The sequence below is a fragment of the Pogoniulus pusillus genome, chromosome 27, assembly GCF_015220805.1.
Source record: "Pogoniulus pusillus isolate bPogPus1 chromosome 27, bPogPus1.pri, whole genome shotgun sequence".
Classification (NCBI taxonomy): Eukaryota; Metazoa; Chordata; class Aves; order Piciformes; family Lybiidae; genus Pogoniulus; species Pogoniulus pusillus.
In genome coordinates, this window is record NC_087290.1 from 6955315 (window position 1) to 6978506 (window position 23192).

The 23192-nt window shown below is 46.9% G+C and overlaps 2 protein-coding genes across 3 annotated transcripts in view; one reads left to right on the forward strand and one right to left on the reverse strand.

Annotated features, from left to right (window-relative positions):
• Positions 1-185: 185 nt before the first annotated feature.
• On the reverse strand, positions 186-15633 carry EIF4H (eukaryotic translation initiation factor 4H). 2 transcript variants are annotated; one of them, XM_064166487.1, is made up of 7 exons: positions 15482-15633; positions 10023-10204; positions 9006-9070; positions 8811-8907; positions 8125-8190; positions 6161-6319; positions 186-5990 (listed from the first exon to the last, which is right to left on the reverse strand). In XM_064166487.1, exons 1-7 carry the CDS (start codon positions 15538-15540, stop codon positions 5854-5856), a joined length of 765 nt encoding a protein of 254 aa, XP_064022557.1. In that variant the 5' UTR covers positions 15541-15633; the 3' UTR covers positions 186-5853. The 2 variants fall into 2 exon arrangements, with proteins under 2 accessions (XP_064022557.1, XP_064022558.1); XM_064166488.1 differs by lacking the exon at positions 8125-8190 and having other exon boundaries at positions 15482-15616.
• A 987-nt stretch (positions 15634-16620) lies between these two features.
• MYBBP1A (MYB binding protein 1a) overlaps positions 16621-23192 on the forward strand; it is a 72513-nt gene continuing 65941 nt past the window's right edge. The window contains exons 1-7 of the mRNA XM_064166483.1: positions 16621-16832; positions 17020-17115; positions 18439-18522; positions 19360-19434; positions 20764-20871; positions 21877-22067; positions 22334-22501. Coding sequence (XP_064022553.1) covers positions 16656-16832; positions 17020-17115; positions 18439-18522; positions 19360-19434; positions 20764-20871; positions 21877-22067; positions 22334-22501 — 899 coding nt within the window. The 5' untranslated portion in view covers positions 16621-16655. The remainder of the gene's footprint in view (positions 16833-17019; positions 17116-18438; positions 18523-19359; positions 19435-20763; positions 20872-21876; positions 22068-22333; positions 22502-23192) is intronic.

Consider the following 23192-nt stretch of genomic DNA (forward strand, 5'->3'; position numbering starts at 1 on the left):
ATACTTGCTGCTACCACCCAGTGGAAAGACAGCTCACAGCTGGGATTCCTGGGCTCTCCACAGGCGTGTGGCCAAGTCAAGTTGGCCAAGACTGACCTTCTACATCCCTGCAGCGCTGCAAAGCTCCTTCCCACTCTCATCCTGCTTAGGTCTCCCTAATTCTTCAACGTGAACACAAAACCCCAGACGGTTTGAATGCTTTTATTTGATTTTGGGTTTTATTTTTACAGCAATACAAACGATACAGATCCATTACAGCACAGATCTCACAGGGGTTTAGAGAGGGACTTTGTGAGGTTGGGGTTTTTTTTCCCCCTTTTTTTTGGTTTACTGAAAAGAAAGAGGCAGATCTTGGGAGCACGGTGACATAAACAAAACAATCTCACAGTAGGAAGCAAATCCCTACCATGGGGAACACTGACCTGGCTGAAACTTACTGGGCAGAAAGGTGGTGGCAGCATTCCCAGCAATACCATACCCAAAACATCAACCCTGGGATACTCTAGAGCTTTGCATGAGGATCTGTGAGCTTACAGGTAAGCAGGTTGTCCCTGTAACAGTGCTGAAAGTCCTTAAAGCCCTTGGATGGCCTTTGCTGCAAAGGGGGGCAGAAATGAGGGAAGCCAATGTTGAACCTACTGTTGAGCAGGCAACATCATCTGACAGTGTCCTTGCAGCCACAGGAAAGGAAACCATAAAATGCTTTAGACTCAGTTACCCAAACAGCCAGAGTAAGGTGAGGAATGTGATCTCACACCTAATGACAGCGACACTGTACACACACTGTGACACTGCATGTGCAACCAGAACCTGATCTCCTGCTTCTTGTGCCCAGCTAAGTCTTGGGTTGAAGCAAGCAGACATGGGGAGGAAGCAGCAAATCTCCCCTGCAGTCCCTACTGTGCAGAAGTGCAAGCTCTACACCTACAGCTTTGGTGCTACGTTTCTCCAGTCAGTCCCCAGCACAAAATGACATCAAGCTACTGTTGTTTCTAAGCTGTCTCAGGCCTGAGAGCCAAGTGCCTGGCACTGAAGGGTTAAATCCTTTCAGAAAGCAGGGTCCAAGAATCTGCTGACACCTTTCTAAATGCTTCTGATGGGTTGGGTGCAACACTGCTGCAGTGAGTGGTACCACAAACAAGAGTAAACTGCAGCTGACCTGGTAAAACTGATGCACCCAACGAAAGGTGGCCTCCTGCCACTCCAAACAAACTCGATTCCTTGAAATCCTGCAGTGGGATAAGTGGCATTTGAGAGGAGGGATTCAGCTACCAGAATGGAAAATTCCAGTCTCAGCTGGAAATCAGATTCCCCTTCAGCCACAGAAACTCCCTTTTCTGAAAGTGCAGGACAAGCATCACCTACAAAATGTCACCTCAAGAATCCAGGCCAGAGCAGTGCCCTTGACAGCTACAAAGTCACCTAGAACATGTCAGAATGCACTACCAGACCTATTCCTTCAGGGCCACCACTCTTGTGTGATAACAAAACACAGACACCACCAGAATGAAACCCAGAAATTGAACACAGATTTGAAGATGCTGGCAGCTAAGAGCTCATCACCCAGCTCCTTGCTGAAAGCCAGCTTCAATAACCACCACAACTGCTTCCACACAGAGAAGTGAGGTTGGTGTAGGAGACCAAAGATCTACCCCTGACTTACTACACTGCTTGGAGCAGAGCTGACACACAGAGCCCTTGTCCAGAACACACTCTGGGTGACCAGGGGAACTGTCACTCCAAACTGCTCTACTCACAGCAGCCAGTGAGTCAAGGGCTGCTCTGCAGCTTGCTACAGATTGAGTGCTCTGACAAAGGGGTCACATAAGCACGTCAAAATTAGCTGGCTTTGCTGTGAAATCTTTCCTACAAAACGGATTGGGTCTAAACCTGTCACCATGCTCTCATCTTTTCTGAAGACAGGTCAGCAGCTAGCACTGCAGGTAGCATTTTCCTACGTGCTGAAGTCAGGATTGAAACTGTAAAAGAATTCAGAAAAACTGGAAAATATTGGCATCATCCAAAACTGCCCTGGGACAGTGAGTCTCAGCCACACTGCCACAAACAGCAGAACTTCAGCAACTCATGGGCAACGTTGGAGACTCTTAGTAGTGCCAGTGCATCTCAGTAGTAGGTTAATATCTTGTTGGTCCTTTAGGAAGACAACCAAGCCACCTCCAAGGGCATATTTGAGCTTGATTTTACCAGCAGCCCATCATTGCAATATGCAACCACTCCTACACCTCTTTCTTCAGCCATCAGAACATCCATGAGCACAAGCCCCCTGAGATGCTGTTAGACTTGCATGGCCCAGCAAGCTGGCAACACACTGGGCTGCTGCCATCAGAAGACTGGGATTAGCTTTTCCAGCACTGCTCCTGGGCTTGGGAGCCCAGTGGGGTTTATTTTCTGCCAGTGGAGTTTTGCAGCACATTAGATGCACATTGTTACTCCTCTGTTGGCCCACAGCCCTGCCAGAGACACCACGCCAGCCTTGCCACTGCAGCCCAACTGGAGAAACACAACAAAGCACTTTCTACAGTAGCAAAGCAAACCCAATTTCAGTTCCAAAACCTCTCTGCTGCATTCCTCATTTCACTTTGGGTTATTTTTTAACTTCAAGCTTGAAGAAATTTCTGCACAGCTACTAGAAATAACTTGGTGAGAACAACAGCCACAAGTGAACTATATCCACGTTGCCACTGTTAGTAACCTCCGTGGTCTAGGCTTTGCCATGCCAAGCTTAGCTTTAAGCTGTAGATAAAATTAAGCACTGTGGATTCAACCTTAACTGCTTTTTACTGGTGGGATGAGCTAAAAATAATCTTGTTACCTCCTACAAAACTTAAATGCCCCATATATTAAATATAGTTTTGTCAGCTGTTAACTCAAGCTAGTTTGACATGGCTCTGCATAAGAAAATGCTCATCAGTTTAATTTTCAAAGGGGAAAAAGGGACTGGAGGAGTCTGACCCTAAACCTTGTGGGAAGCAGAATGCTTTAAATAAAGCAGGAAATACATTAACATTGGTACACAAAGAGCTACTAAATATTTGGATTAGGCTGCACTCGCTGGTAGGAAATCCTTGACAAAATGTTAGCAAATAGAGGAAAACAGAGAGCCAAAGTGAGCCATTTCTCACTGCTCTGCCTTTCTCACAAATCAATGTCGCTTTCCTCCGTGCAGTGACAGAATTGTTGCTGTCACTGTCAGGTTTCAAAGGCCAGCTCTAGAGCAAGCCTCGTGGCAGCAGTTGAAGAACACAACCTCAGCCAGCCCTGCTCTGATATACTGGACTGCAGCTGTTACTCATCTAAGACAGTCAGGAGCTGGAGCTCCAGAGCAGGATTTGAATCCTCTGCTCAAGCTGTTGCTGCAGCAGGTCTGAGGAGTGGACTGAGCAGCTGGAAGGCAGGAACACTTCCCATCCTTTTACACTGTGGGAAGCACTAAAACCAGCAGGAAGGTCAGGGCTCATTTCCTCCATGAAAACCTGGCTCTTGCATACTTCAGGCAGGGCAACAGCCTCCTCGACAGTTGTGTTTAGTGGGAAACAGGTCAGCTGAAAAAGGCAAATATTGGGCAAGACAGGAGTGAGCTGATGCTTACTTTGTCCTGCCACAAGGAGTCCACATTAAACTAATCTCCACTCAAGCTGGGAGGACACAGACGTTTTACTCTGTACCAGGCAGAGGGCTGCACAAAAATGGCACAAGCAGCTATGACCTTGGAGCTACAGCACAGCTGAGTTCTGCCTGGCAGCCTCAGTCAGGTGACTGAAGTTCTACTGAAGCCACAGGACAAAGAACTTCGGGCTCACTCGAACACAATTTTCCCCTCACCACTTCCTGCACATTCCAGCACTTTAGATTCCTCCCCTTCATCTTTTCCTCCTCCCCCTTATTTGTGTAAGAATGGGTCTGGTCCTGCTTCTCCATTAAATTTAAGGAAGCAAGCCTCCAAATTGAATACAACGTTTGAAAACTGAGGTGTGGGGGGGGGAAGAAAGAAAATGAACAATGCTAGAGCAGACTCAATAAAGACCAATGTTAAATATTACTTAATGTTTTCTTTTATTTAAAAGATCATTCACAAAATACCATATCCATAAATTTATTTTGTTACGAAGCAGAATGTGTTAAGTGTTTGGAATTCTTTTTTTTTTTTTTCTCCTTTTTTTTTTTTTTTTGTTTTTCTTCTATTTTTGTTGGTTTTGTTTTTACATTTAAAAGTCAACAGTCGTGACTAGAGGTGAGTTTTTGTATGGGAATTTGTTCTTAAAAATCTTTTTTTTTTTTTTTCCACATTGAAGATGTAAATAGGTCAATTATTGGTTTGGAATACAACCACACAAATGCATGTCTGTCTTAAATTAAGTATTAGTGTTAGACAAATGGTTCTTATCTCAGAAGCAGATTAAGTGACAGGCAGCAGAAGGAAGGAAAGAGTAGTTCTGTAAATTGCTGGGACTCTGACATTAAAAGGTAACTTTAGGGAAGGAATTCACCACTAGCCAGTGATGCTGGCAGTGAAGCAGCCATGCTTCCAAAGTCCTCTTGCAAGCACTCTGGTGTGCCAGCTGTTTTATCTGAAAGCTGTCAGCACTAGCATTAGGGGCCCAAGTGTCTTTCATGCACTGGACACATCCACACTTCAGTGTTGTAGATTCAGGTTGTGGTTTTAAACATTAAATGGTCTCTCTCCTTTTGCTCCAGCCTCACCTTCCTCCTCCCAGAGAACACTGGTAAGTAACATTTCAAGTGAAGAGAGATGCAGCAATCAAGAGATGCTTTTTAACTCAAACTTCTACAGGAAGAGAATCTCTAGCAGAATGATTTCTAATCTGCCCATTTTCAAGTTATTTGGAAAGCAGAGGTCTTAAAACTGTACACCACTGGGCAAAGAAATACAAAGGGCTAACGATGATTACATACTGCATGGCAAAGTATATACTCCTTCAACAAAAATAAAAAAGTCCATTTTATTTGTAGAAACTTCATTTAAAAATTTCTCAAACATGTAAAACCCAAAAAAGTAAGCAGAAAGAGCCAGTGAGCTGTTGTGCTCCAACAAGCACAGTTTTGCAGTACTAACCCTGAGCTCAGGTGTAGTACCATACCATTTCCACCCACAGCAACCAGCAAGAGGCTGCTGGCAGAGGCTTTACCCATAGTGATTCTACCACCTATTCACCAGGCCTCGTGTCAGCCAATTTCATTTCCATCTACTAAATTGATAATTCCTGGCAGCCTGTGTGAAATGGCAGCAGTCCCCTTAGCATCACCAGAGGCTCTGCTGCATCCAGTAGCTCCGTCACCAGTTGTCAGAAATGGTATTTCACTACTTGGTTAGAACTGTAAAGTTCAACTCATCTGGACTCTCCAGTTTTCCTCTTCAGAGCCACAGCAATACAGAAGGAGACATGCAGGTCAGAAGAGGAGCACTGAGGAGGTAAAACAAAACAGTACAGGGAAGTAACTAAATCTAACCTGTGCTTCTAAAGTAAAATAAACCCAGAAAGGAAGAAGTGAAGCAGCACCGGTGTCCAGAGACCTCCACGCTCGTGGAAGCAGCTACACTGCCTTATCTACTGGCAAGTGTGCTGCTTGGAAGGAAACAGAAGAGGGCAACTCAGCACAAAGCGGGCACTAGATACAGCAAAGCCAAGAACGTACTAAAAACCACTTGTTAACAGCTGACATGCATTCACAAGCTCTGTATTTTCGGTTTCAAAGAGGACAAATACCCGATGGTAGGAATGGTAAACTGCAGGGTTGACATTCCAGCAGAGCTAGTCACTCTGTACTGTCTTGCTTTTTCTCCCGCCTCCCCATTCCCTCTCAACCCCAAACTCAGTCATGTTCTTTTACTACTTCCTCTCGGGGCTTGGCTCCACCGAAGATAGCAGAGTTGGGGTTGGCTACTTGATTGAGGGGAGTAGCAACTGTTCGAGGTTTGAGCTGAAGTCGGGGCCGCTGTGCTCTTTCCTCTGGAAGAAAAAGCATTCAGGTTTTAAGAGCCACCTGGCAAGGGTAGCAGCTTTAACCCACCAAAGCAGAGGTCTCCTTCATCAAGGAAGACTCAATTATAGAATTGTCTTGGCTGGAGAAGACCTCTAAGATGGAGCCCAACTGTCAACAGAAGACATAAAGGGTTTACCTTCTGTTGGCTCTCTGAAGTCCATGGCAGACCCACGAAGGGGAGGCCCATCTCTGAAGCGACCAGTGCCAACGCTTCCCATCGAGGCACCTGGTGGTCGCCGGTCTCCAGGGCGGGTTCCTCTACCTCGGCCTCCCAAGAAGTCATCATCTTTGAATCCTGAAGATGAAAGACTGTGAGTACAAAGAGCATATTTGGCAATGCTTTGAATCTAGATGTTTATCTTGGAAAACCTCGCAAGTCACTGCTGCCAGTCCAAAAGGATGCACTGAGAGCCTATGTCCACAAGGCTGTTGGCTTTGCAGATCTAACAGGTTCATACAGATTCCATTTCAAACCAAGCAGACTCTGCCAAGGGCAGAAATGGCTTTGTCCACCTAGCAGCTTACTGGAGCATGGATCATCATCAAGTGAGTTTAAAATACAAGTTTCCGCTGCAACTTCAGTCTGTTAACACCATTAGCTGAATGCAGAGACACCACTGGGTGCACTCAGGGAATACTTCCATAGCCGGATAATCAACCACACTGGCTAGAGCCTGAGCATGAAGGCTGCAAGAGCAGAACAAATGGGAAAATAGTGAGGGAGTGGTGGAAGGCCTAGTCCTTGGAAAACAGAGCCTTAGGAAAACAGCAAAACCCCAAGGCTTTAGTTGCAGTGTACACTGACCAGGCACTTACTAGACAAATCAGAGCTGAAAAAAGCCCAACTCAGACTTTAAAACTGATTGCACTTCTTTACAGATGAAAAGCATCAAGAACTGTCCGCTGCTGACCAGAGTTCCAGTATGTACCAGTGACTACCCTACTGTATCTGTCCCTGCATTCAGTGTGCTGTTGGCCTGAAGTATCCTCCTCCCACCTAAGAGAAATATACTCAGTTTTTCAGAAGCTGACTAGAAGAGAAAGTTGTTTTATTCCCATCTGAGGTTCTCCTTTGCACTTCAGTATTTGGCAGAGCTGCAGAACTGTCCATTACTTACTTCAGTGCCAAACAACCATCTTTAAAGTCTTGATCCACAGTAACGCTTTACAACCTGAGAGGAAAAGCTTCTGTAGCAGCTAAGCCTTAAAATGCTAAACTTCTGGCTCACAAATCATTCATCCAGCATCTCACAAGCTGAAATGCATCCACACTTGCAGAAGCTGATGCTGAAGCTATGACACCAGAATGCTTAGCTACAAAGGCAGGTTAAGCACAGTGCTGTAGCAAGCTTCCTCTCTCCAGCACCATGCTTCAGTTTCATGCTAATGGCAAAGGCACACTTTGTAACCACTCTTTCTTTGTCTGTTCCACTCAAGCAGAGAGCAGACATTGCAGAGTTGCACTTGCCAGCATCTCCCCAGCAGAAAATGGACCAAACCCACAATTTCAGAGGACAACAGCAATAGTGTTAATATCACCCTGAATCCTAACAGCTAGAAACTGACTGGAAGTCAAGAGCAAATCCAGTGGCTCCATCATTACCTTCCACTCAGCAAACTCATTTGCTGTAACAGGTCTAAAGGTCTAGGTACATTTTGCAGTTGAAAGTGCTTTGGAACACATTTTTGGAGAGGTCAGATGCTTCAGGGATACATCCCATCTCCTTATGAAGGTGAAAGCCTCTGCTCTGAAAGAATACATTCTCAGCTTTTCTACAGGAGCTGTCTGGTTCTGCTACTATTCAGAAATTTGCTAGGCCACATTTGAGAAATGCTTAAAAGCCTGAACACCACAGGCTGCATCTGGACAAGTATCCTGTCATTTAGGACTGTTTCATAAAATGTATAAGCAAGACTCTTCCCTCTGTTATTAGGCAACAGAAGATTCTCCCAAAGAATCCCACTGCAGCTGCAGGATGTCCAAAGTTGAATACAAAAGATTCAATTAAAATGGTAATGGGGACAAACGTAGCTGACATGAAATGTGAACATTTCAGTGCCTTTTAGGCTGCCTATCTGTATAAGTGTTAATACTGGTACCAGAATTGAAGTCATCTCTGGAATCCCATCCACCTCCTCTGGGCTCTCGGGAACCTCCTCCCATTCCTAGGAAAAAAGCCACAATTGTGTTCAGGCCTGAAGCTCTGGGAAAGACTGATCAAGGGGGCACCAAAGCTTCAGTCCAACATCCAAGGTTATGTTGCCGGAAAATCCTTTTGCTTCAGTACTACTGAGTTCCATTGCACAGAAACAAGAGGTCAGCTTAAGTTAACCAAGAATAAATGGCCAGAAATGTTTCTTTAATACATATTCAATGGAGACCTTCAGTGAGTCTACTTCAGCTAAGTCTCAGCTATAGAAAAGCATCCTTTTACCCTGGAACAGGAGACAGCCTAGAGTAAGTATTTGTCTCCTTGTGCTTACATCATATTAATATAGTAGCAGATCAGACTGTTGGGCTTATGATTGTCCTCTGCAAGACACTGTACATTACCAGGGGTATTGGTCTCACTTCCTGGGCTAAGAGTGACAACATTCAGCTTTTGGACACAAAGCACATCCATATTCCAGACATTTCAGGAGCAGCAGCAGCTAGGTTAGAAATGTGCGTACATGTATAAAACATTTCCTTCCTATATCATCTGCATGCCTTAGCATAAGTCAGCACCAGAAGTCACAGCTACAATCACTACATTGAAGAAGCTGCTTAGGAAAACCGAAGTCACCTCTGTCATCGGGCCCCCCTTTTCTGAAGCCAAAGCCACCTTTGTCCTGTTTTCTGCCTTCTGCTATGTCCACTCGGAGTGACCGGTCACCCAAAAGCTGTTAAACAGAAGGGAGAATCACTTCAGAATCTATCATTTGTGCTGCCAAGGAGTTTGAGACTATTCTATTTCAAAGTAATTGCCAAGTATACTTACTGCACCATCATACGTAAGAGCTTCCTTGAGTGATTCCACCTCATCGAACTCTACGTAACAAAATCCTGCAAGAAGCAGCTCACAGGTTAATACCAGCACCTCACGAGGCCTCTGTAAGCAGCTGCTCTTCCTGCACATCTGCTAACAGTCTCCCTTTTCCTTCAAACATCAGCTATGATCTGCCAATTGCAAGATGTACACAACTCAGGAACCAGACACCATTTACCTGTGCCTGTTGATGGTGGTGACAAGTCCTGAGGCAGAACTTTATAGGCACTATACCAACAGCCTGATAAATTCCCTGTGCCACAGGGCTCTCATTACAGCTTAGATCTGCTCTATGCCCTTAGTTATTTAGCTGAATATTGACATTTAGTTACCATTTTTTTTTTAACAAGAAGATGAAGTACTTGCTTAGCCAGCACTCTGATTTTGTCACCACACCCTTTGTGAATTTCTTTTTTGAAAGACCCTCTGTTAAGAGTTAAGCCTTCTTCTCCCCCAAAAAGTAACGTGCACTGGCCAATTTCAACTGAAATCAGATTTGCATCCTCTAAAGCAACTGTCTGAATGGCTCATCTACTTGCTTTTTCTCCCTGTCTGATAAAAAAAATAAGAGCTGAAGCGCTGGGAGTCTTCTGAACTAAAGATCATGTAAGCACTAATCACTTAAGGTCATGGATCTTAAGAGGGTCAGACACTTCAGCCTTGTTAGAGTTCATTCAAGACAAACAGAGTTTGAGAAAGTCCTTTTATGACAGGGCAAATATTGACTCTTGTCACCCAGGTTAAGTCTGTACTTTAAGACTATGGCAGTAACAGTGAATCTCATTCTAACAAGATGTTTACTTGGCAGTGGAAGAGAAACTTGCATAAGTCAACATAAGGCACAAACAGCTCAACAATGCCAAATGCACTTTAGAACAGACTGAAATTCCCCATTAAAGTGACTTGAGAAGCACCTTACTTTCTCCCACCATTTAGCCATCTACAACTAAAATAACTCTGCACACTCACCTTTAAATTTGTCTGTTTCCTTGTCTCTGACTAGTCGAACGCTCCTTACGCTGAGATCCTTGAAGATGGCATCTATGTCACCTTGAACAGTGTTGAAGGGGAGATTTCCCACATACGCTGTGAAAGGGGGCTCTGTTGGCAGCTCTTTCTGTTTGCGAGAACCAAGGCCACCACCACGAGACCTGTTAACAGAAAAAAAGGTCTCTAGAACTTGACTGCCAACACAGCTGGGAATGCAGTACAGAGCACTGCTCAGGTGCAGTTTGACTTGTTTGGAATGGATTTTCCCCACAACTTTGGTTAGTTTGTCTATCCCTTCACCTGTACCTTACACTTCCAGTACTGGCCACCTCATCTCTAGCACACTTGTATGTTAGTGGCAAAACAAATAGGCTACGGGAGCTGAAGTTTTTCAGCCTAGAGAAGACTCTAAGGGGATCTTCCAACAGATCAAGAAAACCTACAGGAAGGCTGGAGAGGGACTTTTCATAAGGATGTCTAGCAATGGGACAAGGAGGAACAGCTTTAAGCTGAAACAGAATAGATTTAGACTGGATCTTAAGAAGAAGTTCTTCATTATAAAGGTGGTGAAACACTAGAACAGGTTTCCTGGGGAGGTTTTGGATGTATCCTCCCTGAGGGTGTTCATGGCCAGGCTGGATGAGCAGTCTAGTTGAGAAGCATCCCTGTCCATGGTGGGGAGGTTGGAGAAGACAATCTCTGTGTTTCCTTCCAACCTAAGTCGTTCTATGAATATTTAACTACACTACAGGTGAACTCAGTAATAGAATGAGTGAACTTTTCTCATCCCACAATCCATTAAGGAAAGCAACATAAGGTTATCTCCATTGTCCTCTATTAAAAAAACATCACTTCTTGAAAAAACAAACCAACCCAAAAGCATCCTAGACAAAGTTAACCTAAATTTGTATCAGTGAAGAAATGATTGCATGGCACAGGCATCAGAAATTAAGCTGAATCCAGTGCTTATTTGGCTAAATAATTATCAACAACTACTCCACAATTATCTAAAATTACCTCAGCAGCATTTAGCCTAACAGAAACATCTTCCTCTAACCCTTAAGTTATGGTGTAACTGTCAGATATCTGGACTGGAATGCTTTGAGTTGAACAGATAACACAATCACACACTGAAGTAAACTCTCTCTCCCCCCAACCCCACATCCCCAATCTCACTTCAAGCTACTGGCACTGCTTACTGAAAAATCAGACTGTACCAGCTAAATTCTCCACTGCATACATGTAACACATCTGCCTGTTAATATGTCTTGTAGAGCTGACTCTTCTAAAGCTGTTATCTTCTTTACAGAGAGCAAAATCTGTACTGTGGGCACAAGAGGACCTTACATTACAGCTCCTGGATTTCCAGGCTGCAGGATACCACTGCTGCTGGTTCCAACACCATTTGTTCCACCTAAGCAATCTTTGACTTTTACCCGAGTTGCCTGCCTACAACTCTGCCCATGCTCTCCTCAATGACTTACTCTTACTGGGCTTTCTTCAAGTCTGCTCCCTTTCCCAGAGGCTCACTGTGCATGTGAAAACACAATGGAACACAAACTGTGCATTTTGGACAATAATCCTCATATGCCTTTGCCTCATTAATAGGTCAAGTCAAACACATACTGGAGAACTACACCTCTTACAGTTGGATGCTGCGTATGTACTGTGGTCATAAGACTTGAGTCTTGATGAAGAACTCCAAGAAAGTGGAGTTTCATAATACGCAGAATCAGTTCCATGCCTTTGTCCTTGATTCTCAATTTTGGCCTTAAAAACACCTATTATAATACCATAATGTAATTTAGAACAAAAAATCATAACGTTCATGCTCTATAGGAACATTAAAATTGCTTCAGCTGAGTTTAGGAGCATTCTCTTCCATGACTTCTCACCATGTTCTCTGAACTGCCAGTCATCTGGCTCAGTGAGCTGATTCACCTAAAATAATTGCCCTGAAGTTGAATTTGAAGCCAGATCAACAAGGTGATCTGGACAGCTGCAGAGAGCAATGGTGCCAACATGGGAAGGAAAACGAGAGCACTATAGATTTCAACAGCAACCTCCACTCAGATCCATCTGAGCTACTTCTGAAACCACACCCTTAAGTTAGCAATCCCCAAAAGAATTTTGTGTTACAGACAAACCTTGTTTCTATCACAAGCAAATCAGAACTTCACAGGGTGCTGTGTGGAAATCCATGCCTTATTGTGCAATTCCTACTGATATTAAGTCAGGAAAGCAAGCATTTTTGAATCTGATCCATTAAGGCCTCAGATATCGATTATATAACCATATACTGTGCATTTTAGTTTCCATCTGAAGAACGGGAATGGTCAACAAACAGGTTCTAGACTAAGTTTCCTATGGAATCCAGATATAACAATATAAAAAGAAACTATTTCTACAGTTTTCACAACACTGAAGCAGTGAAATAAAAAAAGGCTGACTTCAGTAACCAAACAATGAGAGGGAAAGATGCTCTCATTTGTAACAAAATAGGACAAAAGTCAACTCTAATTAAAAACATCTGAGCTAAGTGAATTGGGCCACAGCAAAATGTTTAATGAATATCTGCATTTCACACTCAGTGTAAATTTTGCTCATACAGTTAGGTAAGAATTATGTCATCTTAATATGGGAATCTGAAAGACAGCTACTGGATTTCTCTGCAGAAAACTGAGGAGAAAAAGCTGGCTTCCAGCAAATGCAGAAGCTAACACCTCTATAATGAAGCAGACTTTGTGGTGAACTGAATTTATGGCATTGTAAGGCCATACTGGGGTAAAAGAACAACTAAATTATTGTTTTGAAGCTATTATTTTAGAAAGCTTAGTTCTTTCCGGAAAAGAAGATCTATCATAAGTTCAAAACAAAGAATATCTTGAGAGCCAGTATTTGAGTTTAACAGCCTTTCACTAAGGACCAAAACAATAGCTCAGTATTTATCTTTTTGCACAACAGAGACAACAGCCTGACTGGATTCCAATCTCAGTGCTTTACCAGAGGCAGAACAGAGCTCAGCAGGATGCAAGTTTTGTGGAGAGACTCCAAGACCACAACTCTAAATACACACCCAATTTATTGAAGCAATCCAGTACATCTCTACAAACAGCTTACACAAATTAGGAGACATTTACTAAAACTAAATGGGTAAGAAAGGGCCCAAAATGCCAGGATTGTGAGTAGCTCTCCATTTTCACTTGTATAGCACTGCAGCAGATGAATCTTAACCTTTGAGTAAGGTGCCTAGTATTAAGTCCAGTGCTCAAAGCCACACCTAAATAAACAGCCTACCAGCAAGTCAGGAGTGATAAACAGTTTCCATCAGCTTTGAGAAGCTCTACAGATGTTCAGAGTTTCACCTAGGCCTCAGTATGCTTAATTACAGGGCTTTGTGTCAAAATTTGGGCTCCAGAACACTTACCAAAGAGCTTTTATAGCAAGCCTTTTGTTATTAATGTCAACAGCATGTTCTTCACCTGGAACAAAATGGCCTTTGCACACCAAACTATTATGCTTCAGCTCGTCATCAGTGCACTACCAGGCACCTCAGGTGAAGCAAAACCTTTGTCCCATCACACTGGCCATATTCTGCTGCTTTTCCATCATAATTTGGAGGAGTATGAAAAATGCATCTATCTTACATATGTAATGTAGATATTACAGTTCTCTACCTGTCACACTTAAATCCTGTGCTCTCTCTATACAGTTCAACAATCATGCAAAAAGCAATTTCCACTAATTTTACTGTATCTTAGTTGAGTTGGTACTAGTCTTAGAGCATCTAAGTCACTAAGTTCACATGGGATTCTTCAATCAGAACCTTCAAGAACAGTGACACATAGGCTACACATACACAGCACTTCATACAAAGCAGAGACCTGTTAAGGTCTGAAATTGTGAATTAGCTGTTAGCAACTTGCCACTAACGATAAATTAGATGGAAGTACAAGTTGGACTCGGTAGTAGCATTGGAGGTTTGAAACTACAGCTCATTCTAAGTACATTTTCTCATCTGCAAAGGCATCTGAAAATCAGCAGGATGTCTTTAGTTCACCAAAACATCCGAGAGAAGGTTTAAGTGCTGAAATCTGAACACTGAAGTAACATTTTAACCTCTAGTTCATGATTTCACAGAGTGTGCCTACACTGGCTAGGACAGACTGTATAGTAACATTTGAATTGAGTGTCAAGTGCCACTTTAGGCTTTTGCCACCGTTGTTTGCTACAGAACGGAGAAAAAGTAACAGAGTTTTACGTGGCTACATGGTCTCCGTTTTGGGCCATCTCTTAGTTAGACACAAAGGGTATCTACGAATAAAGTGACCTTACAAAGCTGAACTACCAGACTGCTTCCAAAGACAAGAAAACCTGGGCTGTAGCTTCTGATGCCTAAACAATCCGAAATGAGGAATATTTATTACTTTAGGAACAGGAAAGAGCATTGCTGATGAGGAAGCATACCTTGTTGATTTTGTAGTTTTATGCCTACTGTTTTATTTTAGCACACACGGGAACTTAGATGGCACCAACTTTCAAAACGGTCAACTGCTAATTGCATTTTTCTAACCAGATTTAAGACAAACTTCGAAATTGCTGGCTTTCTATCTACTCCCCTACATTCACTCTCGAGTAAGGAAATAGAGATGAGGTAAACCCTTTTCCTAAGCTTTAGAGTGGGCACCGGAGCCCTGGATAAAGCGGGACGGCAGCTCGCAGCCCTCCTCGACCGGAGGCACCACAAAGCCCTCCCCTTTCTTCCCCGCTGCAGGCATCACCACGCTGCCCGCTTTCGGGGCCGCTGCAGCCGCTCCCCGCGTCGCAGGGCACCTCGCCGGACGAAGCGCGTCCCTCCAGAACAGGGGCCTCTCTACAGTCCTTCACGGGAAGCTCTCTCCTCCCATCTCCCGGTCTGTCCGTGCAGGAGCTCCTGACGGCCTACCTTGGCTCTGGCCCAGCACTTCCCCAAATCCCCCCCTCCACTCGCCTCCGGGCCGGCGGGAACACAGCGACACCCTCCTCCCCGCCCCTTCCCGGCGTTCCCAAGCAGCCAGGCCCTAAACCTTGCGGCACTCACCCCACGGTAGTAAGGGGACGGTCGCTACTCCCTCCCGACACACCACAGCCCCCTCCTGACCTCACAAAGCAGGAGAGCCGCGCCTCGCCAGGCTCACCCCCATCGTCCAGAACGGGCAAGGTGGCGGGGCAAGGCGGGCTCGGAAGGTTGCTAGAGACAGCGTCCCACTGTCCCTCTTTCCACCCGCCCCCCCGCCGTGCCCGCCCGCCATCTCCACAAGGAAAGGGGCAGGCTGGGCCCTGCCCGGCCGCGCCCCCTCCTCGTCCGGTCGGGCGGGCACGGAGCGCCATTCTCTCCTTCCCTCATTGCTTCTAAGGGAGCACTCGGCACTCCCCGGCGGCCCAGCCTCCCGGCTCACCCCCGGCCGCCGCCAAAGTTGCTGTAGGCCCGATCGTCGTAAGGATCAAAATCCGCCATCGCCACCTCAGCCTCCTCCCCGTGCGAGCGTGACAGGACCGCGCCGGCAGGCCCCCGCGCCGCTTATATATGGCGGGGCCCGGGCCAGGGCTGCCCCTCGCGGTGCCTGTCTGCAGCTCCCCGCCCCGCCGGGGCCGTCTGCGCTACTGCCTGTCGGGAAGGCCGAGCGGCTGGCCGCTCCTCCGCTGCCGTCACAGACGCTCGCCGGTGCCCCGGGTCGCGGCTCTGCTCAGCGCCGCCCTGCTCTCGGGACAATCTCCGCTGTGGGCCGCGGGGTCAGGGCCGGGCAGCTATTGGTGATGCCAGACTAAGCCGTTGGCCTTGGAGCGTGCCTCAGCCTCCCCGGGGTGTCAGCCCAGGGCTGGCCTCTTCTGTGTGCCCAAGTCATCTTGCTGTTGGTGCGGATAGGATCAAAGGCAGAAGTTGTTCGGGCTCCAGGCGTTACACTTATTCCCTGCACCCCTGCGGCTGGCACGGGATGGGAGGCTGGAACGAAGGCGGCAAACGTGCGTGGTGTTCGCACGCCAGCTGCAGAGCAGTGCTGGGTTGTACTGTAAATGAAGACAGTGGCTTGCACCCCAGAGTTTCTTGGCCTTCTTAAAACGTGCCCTTTGCGATGAGTGCTTTGCTCCCTTCTCTTGGGCCGTTATCCCAGGTGCTGTAATAAAACCGCACGATGTACGGATTCTGGTATGGGCAACACATTGTGCACTGTGCTCCTGAGGGGTAGATGCAGCGAGCCCTGCTCCGCTCACCCCGCACGGCTTCGGCTTTCTTCCCCCACTGAGCCTCGCCTTCCTGCGGGGAGGATTAAACCTCCCTCCAGAGCTGCTAATCGAGGCGCGGGGGAGCTAAGGAAGCCCTAGGGGCAGGGGAGGGACCACCGAGGTCTGTGCAGGTGCAGAGCTGGGAGAGGGGGAAGGGGAACATGGCGAAGAGGAGCGGCCCTCAGGGGAGCGCGGGGCGCTGGGAAGCAGCAGCACTGCCGAGGCGCCGGTCGGCAGGCGCGGGCACGGAGGGGCTCCCTGGCGCCCGTCCCCGCTCGGGCCCCGCTGCCCCGGAAGAGGCGGGGCGGGCTGCGGGACGGCGGCGGCCCCACGTGCGGCAGCGGCGGCATGGCGGAGCTGGAGGAGCAGGAGGGCCAGGTCGGGGCCGTGATCGCCGACCCCCGCGGAGTGCTGCGGCAGGGCCGCGCCTTCCTCGACTTCTTCTGGGACATCGCCAAGCCGGAGCAGGAGGTGCGGCTGGCGGCCACCGAGAACCTCCTGCGGCACTTGAGAGAGGGCAAGAAGGTGAGGAGGGGACTGGGGCCGCGCCGGCTAGCCGGGAGGGCTGCGTGTGCGGGCAGGCACGGGCTCAGCACGGCTCTTCCGTGCCCTCACGCTCGCAAACGCATCTGTGCGGGCAGATGCGCGGTGGGGGTGCGGTGGGGCGCCCGGGTGCAGCGCAGGCACCGCCGCAGCTGGATCTGTTTTTCAGGACGATGAGCTGAAGTACGCCTTGAAGCGCCTTGTGGAAGGACTGGGAGCCACCCGTGAGGCCGCCCGGCCTGGCTTCAGCTTGGCCCTGGCGCAGGTCAGTGTCTGCAGAGCCGGGTAGAGCGCTTGGCAGCCCCGTGCCAGCCCCGGCAGTGCCTGGGGCTGCGCTTTGCTGTGTGCGAAGAGGCTGGAGGTGTCCCCTCTGCCACCTTCTGCATGAGGATGGCAGGGAAGGCTTCTGCAGACAGCACAGGGAACTGCAGGTTTCAGTGGTGCTGGTCAGTTTCAGAAGCATCTGTAGAGGTGTAAGCTATGCCAGTAACACAGTCGTGCTTCAGAATTCTGTCCTGCTTCCAGAACCATCCTTAATTTCCAGGCTTTGGTCAGGTTTTCAAATATGCTGCATGTGTAACCATCCTGACTTCTTAAAATTGGCTTGCTCCTGGTCTTGGGCTGTTTGAGAGATCTGAAAAGGCAACCCTTTAACACACACACACACACACACGCTTCAGAGTTGCTTTTTCCTTCGTGCTGTTTGAGCCTGGAACATAGCAGGAGTCCCAGTTCTTGGGATCACCAGTGGGATCTGACCTTATCTCAACTAGGAAGCTGATAGCACAGAAGAGCCTCTGTTCATCCCACTTAGATCATGATCTTGCCCCTGCTGAAAAGTTTAACTGCTTCTGCTACAGGGTCACGTATTTGCAGCAAGATGTTCTCATTATTAGTCCTGCTATGTCATGTACAGGAGGGAAAAAAGGAATATCAGCAGGTCTACATTAGTTCCTATTCTGACATGTCCTTTACTGATCTGGATGTCTCTTCTCTGGCCCAGTAAAACAGCACATCTGCTGCTATGCTGAGCAAGTGTTCAGCTCTTCTTTGGGCTTAACCCAAGGAAACTTCATAAAACAAAATAAATGCAAATGGAACTATTCCATCCATCTCTGGTGAGACCCCACTTGGAGTAGTGTATCCCCTTCTGGAGCCCCCATTACAAGGAGGATGCTCAGAGGGCTGCAGAAGCTCTGCTGTGAGGACAGACTGAAAGAGCTGAGGCTGTTCAGTCTGGAGAAGAGGAGGCTCCCAGGTGACCTTGTGGCCTTTCAGTATCTGAAGGAGTCTTACAAAAAAGCCGGGGAAGGATTTTTTAGGCTGTCAGGGAGTGACAGGACTGGGGGAATGAAGCAAAGCTGGAGGTGGGGAGATTCATGCTGGAGGTGAGGAGGAAGTTGTTGAGCATGAGAGTGGTGACAGGCTGGAATGGGTTGCCCAGGGAGGTGTTTAAGGCCAGGCTGGATGAGGCTGTGGGCATCCTGCTCTAGTGTAAGGTGTCCCTGGGCATGGCAGGGGGGTTGGAACTGGCTGCTCCTTATGGTCCCTTCCAACTCTGACTGATTCTATGATTCTGTGATCTCAGGTCTTGCAGGCTTTTGAGGAGATTCCAATCTGCAGTGTCCTGGAAGAGATAAAAGAAAAACACAATCTGGAAAAAGTGAAGAAGGTGAGTCAGCTCCTAGCAGCACTAGCTGACAGCTAGGGTAAACCATTCTCTGTTTTTTGAGGGCTTGGTGTCTGGATACTGTGGTTCTGGGGTTCTTACTGAAAGAAATGGCTATAATGGTGTAATGGGAATGTCTGTAAAAAGTAGAAGTTGATGACCTTGTCTTCTGGCTCTGTTTTAGCTGAGAGTTATCTGTGTGATGGGACAATAAGCTAGGACAGTTCTTAAACACAGTGCAAGGGTGTGCAGGGTGTTCAAGGGTAGATCTGGAGCCCTCATTGCAGGAAGGATGTGGACCTGTGATGGAGTGGGTAGAGAGGAGGGCCGTGAAAATGATCAGAAGGTTTGAGGAGCTCTGCTATGAGGACAGGCCGAGGGAGCTGGAGGTGTTCAGCCTGGAGAGGAGGAGGCTCCAGGGGCACCTAATAGCAGCCTGCCAGTACCTGAAGGGAGCCTACAGGAAGGATGGAGAGAAGCTGTTTACAAAGGCCTGCAGTGACAGGACGAGGGGCAATGGGCTCCAGCTTGAGAAGAGCAGGTTTGGATTGGATGTTAGGAACAAGTTCTTTACTATGAGGGTGGTGGAACACTGGAACAGGTTGCCCAGGAAGGTGATTGAGGCCCCTTCCCTGGAGACAGTCAAGGTAAGGCTTGATGGTGACCTGGTCTATTGGGGATGTGCTGGGCTAGATGACCTCTAGAACTCCCTTTCGGCCCAGACCATTCTGTGATTCTATCTTCCAGGCAGCTTGTTCCACTGGTCAGAACTGTAGCTGAATGTGAACTCTAACTGCTTAAAGACATGTATTCCTAAGAGCCTTTTGTTTTCCTTTCCAGAAACTTGTGAGAAATGCTGCTTTTGGAAACTTTTTTGGAGTTATGGCTCTGTTTCAGTCCGGCCGACTTGTTAAGGTAACATTTCTGTTGGTATGATGCAAACTTACTGGTTCTGGAGCTGTCTGGAGAGAGGAGCTGGAGAGAAAGGCTGGGTCATTGGCTAGTTGATGAGGTGGGACTTGAAGCACCAAGTGCAGTTGTTTTTTTTTTTTTTTTTTTTGCTGTGTCTATGGAGTTTTTGTGCCTTTCAAATATCTGTTCCTGACTAGAGTGTAGGAACTGGAGAGCAGCCCTGAGCAGAAGGACTTGGGGGTGCTGGTGGATGAGAAGCTCAACATTAGCCAGCAGTGTGCACTTGCAGCCTAGAAAGCCAACCAGAGCCTGGGCTGCAGCAGAAGTGTGGCCAGCAGGGCCAGGGAGGTGATTCTCTCCCTCTGCTGCGCTCTGCTGAGACCCCACCTGGAATACTGCATCCAGTTCTGGAGCCCCCATTACAAGAGGAATGTGGAGATGCTGGAGTGTGTCCAGAGAAGGGCCAGGAGGATGATCAGAGGGCTGGAGCAGCTCTACTGTGAGGACAGACTGAAGGAGTTGGGGCTGTGCAGTCTGGAGAAGAGGAGGCTCCGAGGTGACCTTCTTGTGGCCTTTCAGTATCTGAAGGGGGCTACAAAAAAGCTGGGAAGGGAATTTTCAGGCTCTCAGGGAGTGACAGGACTAGGGGGAATGGAGCAAAGCTGGAGGTGGGGAGATTCAGGCTGGAGGTGAGGAGGAAGTTGTTGAGCATGAGAGTGGTGAGAGCCTGGAATGGGTTGCCCAGGGAGGTGGTTGAGACCCCATGGCTGGAGGTGTTTAAGGCCAGGCTGGCTGAGGCTGTGTGCAGCCTGCTCTAGGGTAGGGTGTCCCTGGGCATGGCAGGGAGGTTGGGACCAGATGATCCTTGTGGTCCCTTGCAACCCTAACAGGTTCTGTGATTTTTATGAACTGTATCAGATAGTACAGGAGGGTCCTAACTCTCCTGAAAAGAAGGGATCTGTTCTCTTATGCAGCCAGAAAACACCATTTTGGGAAAAGCTGAGTGGCCTGTCCAGGTGGCATTGTGTAGGGTCCTTGCTATGCATTGATAAGACTCCCATCTTAAGGGAGTTGTAAGGGACCTCTGAAGATCGTCTAGGCTAACCACCCTGTCAGAGCAGGCTCACCTAGAACACTGGATGACATTCAGGTGGGCTTTGAATGACTTCAGGGATGAAGACTCCACCACCCCTGTGGGCAGCTCCATCATTGTCAACGTGAAAAAGTTCCTCCTCAGTTAGGTGTAATAATCTCAAGAGTGGATTATTACTCAATCCTTCGGCTTAATCTTTGATATATGTGCTTTGACTTTGGCTTCTTTTTTCTTCCTAGGACAAAAAAGCCCTGCTGGAGAGCATCCAGCTCCTCCAGCAGCTGGCAAATCACCAGGCACACCTCAGAGATCTCCCTCGCAAAACTCTTATTGACATCCTGTCTGAGGTACAGCCACAGCCTGTGGTGGGTGGGAGGAGGGAGGACTTTGCTTTGGGCACTGCTTGTTCCCTATTTTTTTCATAGTTTAAAGTTAAAGGGCAGCTGTAGAAGACTGAATTTAAACTCTGGGAGCTGTTTTCTGTGTTGTCTGTGGGCAGATGCTTTTATTCTGGGAAGGGTGCTCTGGTTTAGCCTAGGCTGATTTCATCATGGGTAAACCCATAGTCTGTGTTTGCCCACTTAACTTTCTTGGGTGGGACATTGGACCTTTTGCTCCTCTGAATAGTGGTACACTGGAAACTCATGACCCTCTTTTTTATGCATCATGCCTGAGCCTAAGACTGACTTTTTGGCTGCTGGGAATGAAAGGGTATAGAGACATGGAGTGAAAGAACTCAGTATGTAGTAAAAAAAGGAGTTTATTTCCTTCTTTTCTGTAGGTATCATTTGTAGGTGTGAAGATTAACAATGCTAAGTAATGCTCTGTGGAAATGCTCTGTCATTGAGTCTTGCTGATGGGTTTCAGTTCTGAATTCAAAGCAGGTTTTTTGCTTTTCTTGTTTTATTGTTGAAAATATTGCATCCAGCTTGCTGTAAAACCACTGAACAGATGTTTTCAGGCAAATCCTATCCAAACAAGCAACTTCTTTCTAGGAAATATAATTAGAAGCTAATTCAAGAGCACTTCCTCCTCCCTGAGCTGCACAGACAGGAGCAGTGAGACAGCAGGAGAACAATTGCAGCTGGAATCAGTTGATCAGAGGTGCTATCTGATGACAACCTATTGTCCTACTCCACATGGTTAAGCACCTGGGGACTGTATAGCAGTACTGGACATATCCATTATTTACTCCTGGATGTGTCACCATAAAGACTGACTCTAAAGTTTCCAGAACATTGTAATATTTTAATTAACTGCCCTACAGTGCAGATATTTCAGTATGCTCTGCAGCAAGTTAGTAAAATGCCATGAAATGTTTCTGATGTGTTCTCACCTTTATTCCTGCCTAGGTTCCTGAAACTGTGTTTCAGGAGGTCCTGTTTGGCATCTTGCAAAGTGACCTCGCTTCAGCCTTCACGTCTCCAGAGAACCTGCACCTTTTGCTTGTGGGCATACAGAAATTCCCTGGTGTTATGAAACCTAAGAATCTGAAGAAGCTGTTTGGCTCACCCACTGTTGTAAATAGGGAAAATATTCCCAGGTAAGGCCTTAAGAGCATTAAATCTAACATTCTGTTGGCTAGCAGTGAGAGAAATGTGGCTTTCATTCTGCCAACTGCCTGCATTTGCCACTGCAGCTGCTGGGAAGGGTGAGGCAGTAATTGTTGTGCATGTTCCTAAATGATAACTCTGGCATTTCTCCCAAGAAGCACAGCCTGCAGTGCTCAGGAAACCTTCTTCAGAAGGATGAATTTGGCCTTCAGCAGTCACCTTCCCAAGCTAGATCTCTTGCATTACTTTCTTCTAGACTTGTAGAGCTTCTGCAAAGTGCTGCCAAGGCTGAGAAGAAGGACAAGAAATTGCCCGGTGTAGGGTTTGATTTGCTCCAAGTTTCACTGAAGGAAGATGCCTTTGAACTGTTCTGGAAAGAAGGTGTGGAGAATGGGTTGTTGAAGGAGAAATCAGGACCTGTGAGGTTTGTTTCAACACACACTGTTTGTTTTCCATATTAATCCTTCTGTTTGTTGTTGTGCTCTTTCTGCTGCCCTGTAGTAGGATGGAGCATATGATTTCTCCTGAACAGTGTGGGAATGCTTACTTTTTGTTACTTATGTATTCATGAGAGGGTTTATAGGAAGCCTAGTTACCTGAATGGTTTCTCTTAGAATTGTGGCATGTAAGAAATTTGATGTTAAAATTAACTAGGACAGCACATACAGATGATGCACCTCACTGGGCATAAAGGTGTCTTGAATAAATATGCAAGACTTACCAGAGGGACTCTACTATCTCTTTCTCTCCAAGTGGTTGAGGAGAGGCATTTGGCTTTGTGTGCTTAGAGAAGGACAGCTCCTGAGCAGACTACCCCTGCTTCTGAAATTTGTGCCCAATACTGCTGAACTTGTGCTTGGTGGGATGGACTGAACTACAATGCATGGATGTGTTTGGATTCTGACTTGATCCATGGTTTTAAGTAAGATATGGCTGTGACTGACACTGTAGCAGTAGCTATTTCAGCCCTTTTCCCAGCTCTGATATTAGATCTTTGTAAGACTAAGTTGTCTGTTGAGATTCATGCTGTATAAAAATGATGCAGGATTGGGAATGCAAATCTGTGAGTGTTTTGAGGGAGCATGGTTTAGTTTGGACCATAGTGATTGAGTGAG